Here is a 13,669-nt window from a genome sequence, read left to right on the forward strand (position 1 = left end):
TTTAGTTGATTTTTCTAAAGTTCCTTGCCTGTTCATTGTGGGAGAAAAAATTAAAAGATGGACTGGTTTTTTTATATGTGGCTTACATAGTAGTTCATTTTAATGGATTGGTTGAGGAAACTTGAATCTTTTGAGACAAATTTTAGAATAAATATATTTTTTCATTTGATAAATGTATATAGTAAATAAGGTAAAATAGTTGGTTTTTCACAATTTCTGCTTTAACTGCATTTGAGGAGGAAATTCTATAATTAAAAAATAAAATTTTGTTAAAGATTACTTCAAGTAGCATTTTTTGTAATCATGCATCAAAATTTAACTTTCATTTTCATTCTATGCCAAGGAAATATATTCTATCAGCTACCTAAGCTGGAAAATCAAAGAAGTCTGGGGCTGAAATGGGAGTAAAAATGAGGAGAGACTATTAATGGGGACAAGCTTTCCTTTTGGGATATTGAAAGTCTAAAATTACATTGTGATGGTGGTTGTACAACTCTGAATATGCTAAAAAGCACTGCATATACACTTGAAATGGATGGACTTTATTATGAAAGGGGAAACAGCTCAATAAAACTGTCACTAAAAAGGCAAAGAAAAAACCACTTATCTCTGTAAAGCTGTAACAAAAAAAGGCAAAGGAGAGAACCAATTCCCTAAAAGTTTTTAAAGTAGTTGGTAGCCCTACAGACCTCCTGTCTTATGAGCCTTTATCTTTTACATTGCCATTCATGTTTCCTTCATGGAAAACTTATGAGTAATGATCACCTCATAGGATCATATCTATGAGATTATACATTAGTATTGTGGATAAGTGTAATAAAGTAGATAGGAAGTTTTGACTGCCTTTACACCTATGTGATGTTGGTATGCGTGTTTAATTTTGGGAGTAAATCACATTTCTTTAGCAATAGTGAGACTTAAGGTTATGTAAGTACTTTCATTAGGTTTTTTAAAGATTGAGTCCCAGATATTATAGATATTTAATTTAATAATTCTAAGATAGGTATTTTTAGCAGCCCCTTGAATTGTAGAACTTTTACAGAGGTGAGTAATCTCTTTTTTTTCTTATGTGAGTCTTTGTAATGTCTGTCTTTATTGGGTTTTCTTTTTATATGAATAGGAACATGCTGAAAATTTTCAACTGAAACTGAAATCAGAGGTTTTACACTATCTACAGACCAACAAAGGCTCACAGATGGTTTTGTTTAGCCCACTCAGTTCTTTGACCTGTTAAAAATGATGTACTAGTTATTAAACTTTAAAAACTGCGATTTTACCTAAAAATACCAAATTTTGGCCTTTTTCAAAAACTCCTAGTCTGGAGTTTTCTTCCAGTCTAAGAGCACTGGGCTTACATTTCCAAATGATTTTTTCCATGGAGCACAGTTCCTGTCCCCTGTAGGTGAGACATGGGATCTCTAATTAGCCACAGTTGCTGCCATACCTTATTGCTCCTAGTCACTAAAGCCCATGTTAGTACGTTTATCATCACGTTTGCATTATTGTCTTCCTTATACCCTTTATTCTACATGTTTACACTACCTTCTTGACCCTCCTTGTCTTATACTGACAAGCCATGCTTTCTGTGCTTAAATTTTACACACTTGGATCTTGGCTTATCAGTACCGTAATTGTCACATTATATCCAAATGTGATATATAATGTGATATCCAAATATATATTACATTTGGATGTAATGTGACAATTAGAGTACTGATAAGCCAAGATACAGGTGTATCTTGTATCTTGACACTAATAAGTAAATATAATGTCACATTATATTTGTATATAATCTTGACAATTTTAGTACTGATAAGCCAAGGATTGCTTAGCTGCTTAGAACAGCTATTTTCCTATTGCTTATTATCTTTTCTTCCTTCTTCAGTCATTTCTGCTCCCTCTCCAGTTATTTCAGCATATGTTTTTTCCTTTGGATTGTGTGAAAGAATTATCTTGATTTATTTAAATATGGATAGATAGATCACATCAATTTTAAAAGATTACCATTGACTCAAAGAAAACTTTTTTTTTTTTTTTTGAGACAGAGTCTCACTCCATCACCCAGGCTGGAGTGCAGTGGCGTGATCACATCTCACTGCAGCCTTGACCTTCCAGCCTCAATAGATCCTCCTACCTCAGCTTCCCCAGTAACTGCAACTACAGGTGCACACCACCATGCCCAGATAATTTTTGTATTTTGGGTCGAGATGGGGTTTTGCCATGTTGCCCAAGCTGGTCTCAAATGCTAATCTTCTTCTATGAATGAATTCTAAAAGTTCTAGAAATTCTGCAGTAGGATTACTATACTGATTTCCTCTTAAATGGTCATTGACACTTGGTTTAATATTTCACTTCAGTACATATTACTGAGTACTCTCTAGGTTGCCAAATCATGTTTTTAAATATTAAAGATTACTATTGTTTAAAATATGGATATGTTAGCTGGGCTCAGTGGCACATAGTTCCAGCTACTCAGGAGGCTGAGGCAGGAGAATCTTATAGAGTTCTAAATAAGGAGGAGAGGTTGGGCTGGTGAGACTGAGGGATAGCAAAAAAAAGAAAGCGGATAAACTGTAAGTCTGCCTTTCTCCATGGACCAGGACACATAGCCCTCCTGTGCAAATAACTCACAATCTTCCTGCACGAAGCTATCACCAGACACTTCAGCTAACAGAAAAAATCCAAGTTAGCTCACTGCAACCTTAGCTTTATCAGTACTGCTCAAAGCCCTCTTCACCACACAGCATAAGCACCAGCAAGCCTTTGTCTCCTTGCAGTTAGCTCCTGTCTTGCTGACCTGCCCTTTGCTTTCTTGCAATGTATTTTCCTACTTTGTCTAATAAATTTTCCTTTCTTTACCCACAACTGTCTTGGCAAATTATTTTTACTACTCAGACCAACACCAGCCCCAGATAGTCACTACCCACGATAGATCTCTTGAGCCCAGGAGTGTGGGGCAGTAGTGTGCTATTATCATGCCTGTAAATAGGCACTGCATTCAAGCCTGGGCAACATCACAAGACCTAGTCTCTTAATAAAAAGTAAGAAATGCAGACACATAAGTTTTATTATGTGAAGCAGAAAAAGTACCTCTTGGATCTAATATTACCAAAGCCATAGGTATTTTCTTACCATGGTTATTATTTTAGTGTTATATGAGATATTAAATCTTATATGCCTAAGGATTTTTTATTGTTCTGTTACCCTCATTACATTTGCATTTAGTCTTTCAAAGATATTTTTAAAACACCGTGTCTTCTGATGGAAATTTAGTCACCATTTTCTAAGGGCTGTATTCAGAATTGTAAGGAAAGCTTTAAGACTGTACTTTTTCAGTGGGAGAGATGATGCCAAAGGGAGAATATTGACTCAAGCCTATTAACGTATGAATAGCCTACAGATGGTAAATACAGACTTAGTAAATTCTGTTGTGGATTTATTAGTGTTTCAGAGACTTGAAAGATGAATTCACAATAAATGGAACAAATAACACAATAGACATATACTTACAAAGTCTATTTATTTTAATAGCAATACGAATAGAAGTTATAAATAAATGGGTAATAGAGAAATTGACAGATTTGGGACCAGTCTCAATCTAGTAATTCAAATCCTAATCGTGTTTCTGCAGGCTCTGTCAGAAACAGACCACTCTTTCTACATTTTTCTTCCTCACTTACTTGATCTCTTCTCAGCTCTGTGTTGCTGTAAGAGGAAGAAGCCATCCAGCATCCTTTACACTCTGAATTGTAACTGCCATAGCCATAATATGCCAAAGTGTACCACCCTCCTTGGCATGGAATAGCTACCAGAAATTATTGGCAGTGACTTCCCATGTGTTGTTAATTTGCCAGCAGGAAATAAAAGCCAATGGCAATATCAATTATTACTGTGATTAAGAAAAGTGAAAAGTATTTTTTTCAAAGTCTTAAATTCACAGAAATTTAGGGTTCAGGGAGAAATGTACTCACAAATACTTTCCTTCTAATATGTTAATTTGAATTGATTCGTAAAGGCTGCTGTGTTGAAAAGGCTATTTGAGGCCACCTTTGCTTTCAGAAGGAAAAATTAACAGCACTATATAAACTGCAGAATGTATGTGAAGTGTTTTCCATTTGTGCATTAATCTTAATTCCTACATGTTTCACTTGAGGAAACCGAAAGAGAGATTTGTGCTTTTCTTTAGTTTCTTTGGTACTATGGAGTAAACCAAGATAAGAACTCTTCTAGCTCCCGGGCCAAGTTCTCAGTTTGGCATATCTGTAGCCATATTTCAGTTAAAGTGTTATCCATATTAATATATGACATAAACTCCCTCCTTGATTGAGGATTTTTAAGCCTCATGATAAAAAAGAAAAAGAAAAGAAAATATAAGGCATAAAGGACAAAGTGCAATATAGTTGTTTGTATGCTTGTTTTTGAGATAAGGAAGTTAAAGATTATACTCTATATTTTAAGTGTTTGTGTGTGTGTGTGTGTGTTAGCAATTACAGCAGCTATCTTACGTTCATTTCATAACTTTAAAGAGTAACAGGCTAGGGAGAGAATGGGAAAAAATAGTATGAGAAATATACACATAAAGAGGATGGGAAAGCAGGAAGGGGGATTAGGATGAAATAAGATCTGACAGGAAGACAAAGTAAAATAAAATTTTGGGGCCTTTCTTGGTTTACAGGCATTAGAATAGCTTCTCACTTTTTAATGCTTCTAGAATAACTACTTTTCATCCTTAAGGTTCTACTTTCAGTAGGATGCCCTGGTGATGCAATGTCAGTCCTTTCAGTAGTATTATTGCCTCTCAGCAGCCCGTATGGAATCAACTAAGGATTAGGACAGTCCTTGGTATTAATGATCTCCTGCCCTAATATTGCTAAATTTCCAGCCAGATAGAATATTTAATATTTTGTAAAAGTGTGTTTATTTTTTTCTACAGAATCAGGACTAATCCATCAGGTATTATATTAAACCTCTAGGAAAAACATGTAGGATCTGTACCTATGCTCTGTCTCTCATTTCCAGTGCAAAATTATTATTCCCAATTATTTTTTATTCCTTTTCAATTATTCACTAAGGTAAAACCTACAGAGGTGCCCAAACAGGAAGACTGAAAATAGCAGAATAAATGTTTCACGTCCTTTTTTTCTCAGATTTATTCTTAGGTCCTCTTACCTATATCTTTGTACCTTCAGATTAAGATTTATACTATGTAATTATGATCTTAAAATAATATATAAAGACCTTTAGAAATAATGGAGAGAGACTTCTAGTCATACATTTAAGCTTCAGTTTCAACTCTTCTAAAAATCATCTCTAAGGAAGCATCTTCAAAGTGTGAGAATACTTCATTGTAGACTTTTTATCATGCTTTTCTTCAGGTCACATTATTATTTTTGTTATATTGTTATAAACAAATCTCTTAACAATTCTTGGTGAATATCAAGGCAGACGGGAAAGAGAAATGAGTGTAGTCATTCTTCCCTTCTTAATTACATTATAGTGATTACTCTATTTACAAAATATTGTTTTTATAACTGAGAAGATTTCTCTCAAAAATATTTTATTACTTTTGGACTGTTATTCTTAGATTTGAAAACCCACTCAAATGAAAAAAGTTAATATATTTTGAATGCACTTTAGTGTTAAGAATATCTTAATTTAATTAAAATGTAAAACAACGTAATTAATTTCAAGTATTTCTTAGAAATAAACTTTTACCTGTTACTTTCCTACAAAATGCTGAATTTACCTCTGCATATCGAATGTGGAGAAAACAAAATATTATTTAAAATTTCTATTTCAACATCAAATATTTCTACTGATACTCTGTAGTAGTACTGAGGGATTCAACATCTGTGAAAATGGTCTTTTAATTAGGCACTGGGTCAAGTGCTAAAGGTACAAAATTATTAGATTATATCTAATCATAAGTAAGGCATTATATTGTCCTTATAGAAGTGGGAAGAGCATTCTGCATTTTTTATTATCTCTTTAAATTTTAAAATATAGTGAACTTCTGCAACTTTTGTTTAAAAACACTTTCAGAATTAAAATTATGTCAGCATGTCACATGATGAATGTTATTTAGTGTAAAAGCTAGTGGACCCTTGGGAAGCACTAGATTATAAAACAAGTTTAGCTGAATCTTAAGCAACTTCTGTCACATTGTGATTTACATTTCCTGCACAACCAACACATAAAGGTTTTAGTGTCTTCTCTTGAATTACCAACCTTATAAAATTAAAATTTACCCTTTTGTATATTGAGCATTATTTCATTTTAAATGTCCATTTAAGAATATTCTGGAGAAAGAAAAGAGTAATATTGTACAATGTGTTTTTATGTTGAATTTTTCCACCCTCATATTTCTTTAGGAATTGATCCCCCTCATATTGTGTACAGCATGCCTACATCCTGAGCCTAAAGAGCGAGATCAACTTCTCCACATACTTTTCAATTTGATCAAGAGGCCAGATGATGAACAAAGGTGGGTACGATTACGTCTTTGAAAAAGAAATACAATGTTGACTTACTGATTTTACTAATTAGGCATCAAGGTTAGCATTTTAATCTAAATTGCCTTCTTTCCTATTTTAGCAGCACTGGAGCGTTCCACCATCATGGATTCCCTCCTTCATGGTTTAAAATCCTATGAAAATACATTTCAAACCATAATGTCATCATCAGGTTCTCTTTCCTCCTCACCTTCTCTTCTTGAAGAGACTTGGAATTTACTGCAACAAAGAAATAGCTAATAGGAAATTCACTCTAAGAAATTTAGTATATGCATAGTAAATAGAACCTAAAACAAAAACAACTTTCTAAAGTATGTATCTATCCTACTAAGATCAGAGTACTTATCACCTGCTATAATTACTGTCAAGTCTCCTCATTTAAATCTTTGAAAGGGATTCTATTACCTTCTGAAAATGTTACGTTTAAGCAGGGCGAGGTCGCTCATACCTGTAATCCCAGCACTTTGGGAGGCCGAGGGGGGCAGGAACACCTGAAGTCAGGAGTTTGAGACCAGCCTGGCCAACATGGGGAAACTCCATCTCTACTAAAAATACAAAAAAATTAGCCAGGCGTGATGGTGGACGCCTGTAATCCCAGCTACTTGGGAGGCTGAGGCAGGAGAATCGCTTGAATCTGAGAAACAGAGGTTGCAGTGAGCCGGGACTGTGCCACTGCACTGTAGCCTGGGTGACAAAAGTGAAACTCCACCTCAAAAAAAAAAAAAAAAGTTAAATTTCTCAAGGTTACTAGATAGATATAGATACTGCAGAGCATTATCTAAATTATCTTTTATTTTTTTCAGGAACTAACATTAAAATGATAATAAATTTTAATGAACTTTGTTTCTCGTAAAAATGTAAATGTTCTCTGAAAATTGCAAGACAGTTACTTTTGTCTGAAAACAATCTGCCTTCTATTAATATACTTTTCTGCTTTCTAGTACAGAAGCATCTAGAAATTGATGATTAGTGGAAGGGGGATGGAGTGAGCGGTGGGAGGGTGATAATAGGGTGTTTGAGGTAAATTATATGTTGGCTAGAAACTAACTCTTCCCCTCTGCTCTCCAAGTGCAACAAGTTCCAGGTAGGTAGCATAGCAGAAAATTGTGCATACCTGGTGACGCCTCAGGCATCCTAATGTTGTCCAGAAAGAAACCTAACCTTGTATAAAGCAGATTTTTTAGAAAAGCCCAACCTCATCTGCCTATATATTATGTTCTCAATAACATTTTTATGAATCCTAAGACCTATAAAGGCATAAAATGCAGATTTTGTGTGGAGCCATTTATCTTAAAACATTGAGATGCAGTTTTTATACACCAACTTTCTCTTTTTAAGAATTCTGTTCAAATGGCTTCTTGCCTAATAATGAGTTTTGATATTCATGTACAATAATTGTCTTATCTTAGACGTATGTGCACATATGTTCTATTCTGTTAGATTCTGAGCTACTTCTTAATGTTTACCTTACAATGAGATTCTCCCAATCAAAAGCAAGTAGAGTTCATTTTTTTAAAAATCTTGATTGTTGAGAGAGAGAACTTCCGGTTTAAGGTGGTAATAGTTTGACATTTCTTGGTATTTCCTTCTCAAGTTGGAATTTGCTATGAAGACATTTAAAAAGTATAAAAAACAAAGATATAAACACCAAACATTTTTGAGAAACAAGGTTAACAGTCAGCCATTTGAAGGGCCTGAGAAATTTTTCTGTGACTCTGGATTAGGAATACCCTTGTAGTTTTCACTTTGAGAAAAGTACGTTTCAGTTGGCTAAAAAGTAAGTAAAATGCACTAAGTCTGACATCCATTATTTTTATCTAAGGCAGTCAGTTATTTCTGTCCTCATTCAGTCTGCTGTAGTATTTCTCTTTCTTCATCCATTCAGAGATTATTATTCGCAGTAAACAAGAAATGGAGGGAGATGGGCAAATGATATCTTTTATCCTTGAATATGTGGTTTTACCACAAAAGAAGCCAGATGAAGACCAAAAATAGCCCTAGAAGTACACAGTGAGGGTTAGTTTTTCATATATGATATTTGACTGAATTAAATTCCAGACTACTTTAAATCTTGTATAGCATAAATTATCATCATTGTCAAGAGAACTGGGCATTGAGAAAAGGAGAAAAGTACACCTGGATTCAGCAGAATTACATTAAATTATTATCTCTTTAATAGACCTCAGATGTCTCTGGGAGTGAAGCTATTTCCCTTTCTCTCAAAATGAACTGGAGCTGAATCAATTTCTTGTTAAAGATTCATCTGTAGAAATCCAAAATCCACATGAGCCCCATAAAAATTGCACTGTGTAGTGAAAATAGCAATTATTCTAAATTCAGAATAAAGGCATATCTTAGAAAATGATGTCTTACAGAACCAGAGAAACATTTTAAAACATTATTCAGTGCCCTAAAAAAGAGGCAAGAATTCCTGGCTATTATAAACAGGAGAAGGGAGCCAAAAGAAACGTAGGCTCAGAGGAAAAAGATTTCTGTAATAAGGAGAGCTAGCAGAATGAAGAAATATAAAATATGCAGTATTTTCCAACTTATGTTGAAGACGAAGCAATAGAATTGAGACTATTGAAAATTGCATCCATGTTTGTTGTAAGTGATCTTTTTTTTTTTTTTGAGACAAGGTCTCACTCTGTCTCCTAGAGGCTAGTGTGCAAAGGCACAATCATGGCTTGCTGCAACCTCACTGTAATCATGGCTCACTGCAATCACCTTCCAAGGCTCAGGTGATTCTCCTACCTCCCAAGTAGCTGGGACCACAGGCATGCCTCACCATGCCCAACTAATTGTAGTTTTTGTAGAGACAGGGTTTTGCCATGTTGCCCAGGCTGGTCTTGAACTCCTGGACTCAAGTGATCTTCCTGCCTGGGCTTCCCAAGGTGCTGAGATTACAAGCATGAGCCACTGTGCCTGGCTGATAAATTTCAAATAACAGTAAAGCACATTATTCACTGGCCATTTGCTGGATTGAAGGATTGTTTACCCAAACCTTCATGGTTTCAATAATTTCCAGAAACTCTTCAACCAAAGCTCATAAATACATCTTGATGGACAAAATGTAAATGTATATGTTCCTATGATATCAGGCCTTTCCTTTTTTGTAAAATCTTTTGGAAAACTGGCAGTACCTTTGTGCATGGTATGAATAGTGTTAAATCAACAAACTGACAACCTTAAAAGCATTTTGTCATTAATTACTGCTTCATTCAATATAAGTTCACAAAAATGCATGTATAAAGCTTCTGTATATATGTGCATATTAAAGTGCATGTATAAAGTTTCCTCCGCAAACTTCGCTGCAACGCTTTAAACTTTTTCCTTATAAACACATTTTTATGAACTTAGCAACACATTTTATTCCAGTCATATTGTTTTAAAATGAGCAAGTTTGTTAATAATCCTCAGAAAGTTGGCTCCAGTCAACTCACTCAACAGTTAAATCCCAGTTGCTCTTTAATTATGAAAATCTTTGAAGTTTGAAGTTATGTATAAATTAATAGAGGAAATGTTACCCAAATTTTTTTGATAAGCAGACGGAACACTGGCTCCACTTACAATGCTCTGCAGTATTTTCATTCTTGTTATTCCAGTTACTCATGTTGAATTAGTACACTTCCGTTTCAGTTACCTTTGGACTTCTAATTCACATATTGCTTTCCTTTATTTGTCATGCTTGTTTTCTCCTAAACATTCCCCCTTTTCCCACAGATGAACTAGATACATTATGACCTCTTAATGGTAATGCTTTATAAAAAATAGAATACTTAACATATGAATTGGTGCATCACTGGGTTACCAGTAAACCATTGCTGTGTGGCTAAAGGGATATGGTGTGTTATTTTGGCTAGTCCTGAGTCTAATACCCACAAATAAAGATGCCTGAGTAGAGCATCCCAAGCAGAGTGATGGGGAGGGCCACAGATCAGGGTGACATATGAGAGGAAAGGAGAATGGATTTTGATCAAGCAGCAGTGATAGCTGTGTACCTCAAATTGTAAAACACGTAACTATTAAGTGAAGCAGCAAGTATGGACTTGAGCAAAGCATCCTGGATGTGAATAGATGGACTAAGCACCAGTTGGATAAAATAAAGCAGTTGAATGTTTTTCTATAATTTTTATCTTAATGGAAAAAATGATTTTTTCTATTGGTTTGCAAAATAATGGAATTGTGCCTAATGATTTTGTAGCTTTATGTAATTTCAGTGCTTGTTTTTCTGACTGATATAATTTTGCATCTTCTGAGAATGTTGGAAAATCATAAATAAGAATGAACTATGAAAGATCTCAAGCTTATATTTTAAAATACCAAAAAACCCTTAGCCAGGAGAATACAAACATTTCTATAGACTTTGAAATTCTGTTATAAAAACTTCTTTTCTGCTCTTATCAATATATACCTAAGCAAGTGGAGAAACTTGCTCTTTTAAGTGTCCGGCTAAGGTTAATTTATACCAGCAGCTCTATGCTAGTCAATTAGGAATAAGGGAAGTTAAATCACTGTATTGCATTCATTGCAAACTAAAAATTTCCCAAGGACAACTTGGTGGTACTCTAGGAAAATTCGTATTTTATTTTCTCATTTAAAAATACCATTTCTTATCTTGGTAATTTAGTGAATAAATAAATACAGTTACTACATTTTCATTTTTAGATTTTCAAGGCAAAAATCTGGTCTTGGAGGCTATTTTCCTAAACCTTGTGTGTAAAGCTAACAGCTGCCACCTCGTGGCCAAAAGTACTTACTAGCCTTACTTCGGGTCAAGGTGCATCAGGGATCAATACTCATGTCCACACTTAAATCTACTTTCACCTTAAAGAAATACAAATTTATTAAAATAAGCTAATAAATTTATTGTTAACTATATGCTATATAGTATAGAATACATGAAACAAGCAAACATTTTAGGTTAGCAAAATATATTTGAGATACTCAGTTATTAATGAATCTCAGGCTTCTTTGATCATATCCCAAGAAAAACTTAATTTTATGCTCAGTAATGATGCTTTTGCCAATTCTTTTCTAACAACCATAATTGGTACCATATGTCTGCCTGTGTCATTTACTAATGAAGCAATCCCTGTGCTGTGATTTTCTACAAGTAGGAACATTTATTTTTACTATCATAGTAGCCTATTTCCAATGCTATTAATAATCTGTGGGCCATCTAATCATATCTGTTTGGAACTGTATTTCAAAGCTGACATATTTTCTAGAATTTTCCATATTAACTCTTCTAAGATGTTTATTTCAAGGGGTCTAACATTTTTTTCTATTGAAGTTTGTAGTTAATAGTATAGAGATGGTGACTTACAATTTACAGTCGTTTCATCTGAAGTTCTTTCTATACAAGTGTGTACCTCTTATAAGTGTTGAAAATGCTTAAATTTTAAGAAACTTTAGCTATTGCCATTATGAAAAATGTATGCCTTCTCATTTTAATACGCTAATGAGGGCAAAAACAATGATGAGCTGCTAGGAAATGTTCATTAGGGGTAGGCAGCTAAAGTGCTTGCTAATAACTTTTTGCAGTTTCCTCTCATTCACTTTATTTGCCTTCCTAATTGGGATATGATGAAAGAAGGAAATAGGAATGCAAAATGAAAGTTGAGAAATAGAAACAGAGGATAATGATATAAAGGAGAATCAGATAAAAACTACAAGGATTGTGGTGAATTAGAAGCTGCTGCAATGTACAATGAAGATGCACTGGCTCACTGTTTCCACCATCGTTTCCAAAAAAGCTTTGTTATTCTCATTAAAAACCTAAGCAGACAGTAACTAATCTGACTAAACCAAATAGAAATTTATAGTCATTTTACAGTTAATTTAAATTGACATATATTGAGAAATAGCAATATATGACAATATATTGACATATATTGAGAAATGAGCAATGCCTAGACATAAAGTGCTGATTTTATAATGATTGTGAATTATATACGCGTTCTATTTTAGTTTTCCTTGAATTTGGCTACTTTAAAACATATATTAAAAATATACTTTTTTCCATCAGGTTTTTACTGTTTTAAAGTGTTAGGCAATCAAAAGTGGAAGAACTTCAAATTCTGCATTATAAAGTCATTTTAGATGGAACTTCATTCTGAAGAGTACAGAATCTTACTTCAAATTTTGTAGTTTTTAGTTACAAATGTATCAATTCATTTATTTAGTTACATTCAGTTACAAATACATCAAATCAATTGATACAAATATATCAATTCAAATGAAGATAATGTTTTAGTTATTGGTTAACTATTGTTTTGTAACAAAGTACCCCAAGAGAAAGTGGTATAAAACATCTTTTATCTTAGTGTTTCTGTGGGTCAGGAATCTGGGTCCTCTGTAGTCAAAGGTTCGCTGGGGCAGTAGTCATCTCAGGGTTCAACTGGAGATTTGCTTTTCATCTTAATCACACCATTGGTCATTGTCAAGAATCAATTCTTCAAGAATTGTTAGACTAAGAGCTTCATCTCCTCACTGACTTATGGCCAGAAGCCACCTTTAATTTCTTCCCACATGGATCTCTCCAACATGGCGGCTTGGTTTAGCTAAGCATGCCTGCTGAGAAGGCAGTAGAGTTCAGCAAGATTGGCATCACAGACTTCTGGAACCTAATCTCCAAATTGACCTCTTATCACTTTGCTCATACTCTGTTCCTTAGAGACAAGTGACTAGGTCCAGTCCACACTCAAAGAGATGAGATGATTGAAAGCCACGTCAGAAAACTACCTACCACAGTTATCTTAGGTATAATACCAAAGAATCTGATGTTTAAAATACTACTTTACTAATATGATACTGTAGTTTTTAATTATAGAAACACTGGGAGAATAACTGTTTTAGTGGCTAGAAACCAAAGTTGTGTAAAAAAGGAGGCATTGGGCATATATAATCTCAGAATGTATGTGTAGGAAGGGAATTTAGAAGGTTATGAGATTCAGCTTCATACCTATACAGAAATTCCTTCACAACATCTGTCACAATGTTGTCACTGCTTGAGTGGTTAATCGTAAGGAACTTAGGCATTAGGTGGCAGCGTAGTCCACTGTTAGCAATGTCTAATTGGTTGTTTTTTTTTTGTTTGTTTGTTTTTTTTGAGACAGAGGCTTGCTCTGTTGCCAAGCTGGACTGCAGTGACA

The 13,669-nt window shown here is 34.3% G+C and overlaps 1 protein-coding gene across 9 annotated transcripts in view; it reads left to right on the forward strand.

Annotated features, from left to right (window-relative positions):
- RELCH (RAB11 binding and LisH domain, coiled-coil and HEAT repeat containing) overlaps nucleotides 1-13,669 on the forward strand; it is a 120,553-nt gene that overhangs the window by 52,013 nt on the left and 54,871 nt on the right. For all 9 annotated transcript variants that reach the window (XR_013525936.1, XR_013525937.1, XM_008979915.5 and 6 more), the window contains one exon: nucleotides 6,372-6,484. Coding sequence is in view for 7 of the 9 variants with exons in the window: in XM_008979915.5 (XP_008978163.2) it covers nucleotides 6,372-6,484 (113 nt within the window). In the remaining 2 variants the exon portion in view is untranslated. The remainder of the gene's footprint in view (nucleotides 1-6,371; nucleotides 6,485-13,669) is intronic.

Source organism: Callithrix jacchus, chromosome 13 (genome assembly GCF_049354715.1).
Source record: "Callithrix jacchus isolate 240 chromosome 13, calJac240_pri, whole genome shotgun sequence".
Lineage (NCBI taxonomy): Eukaryota > Metazoa > Chordata > Mammalia > Primates > Cebidae > Callithrix > Callithrix jacchus.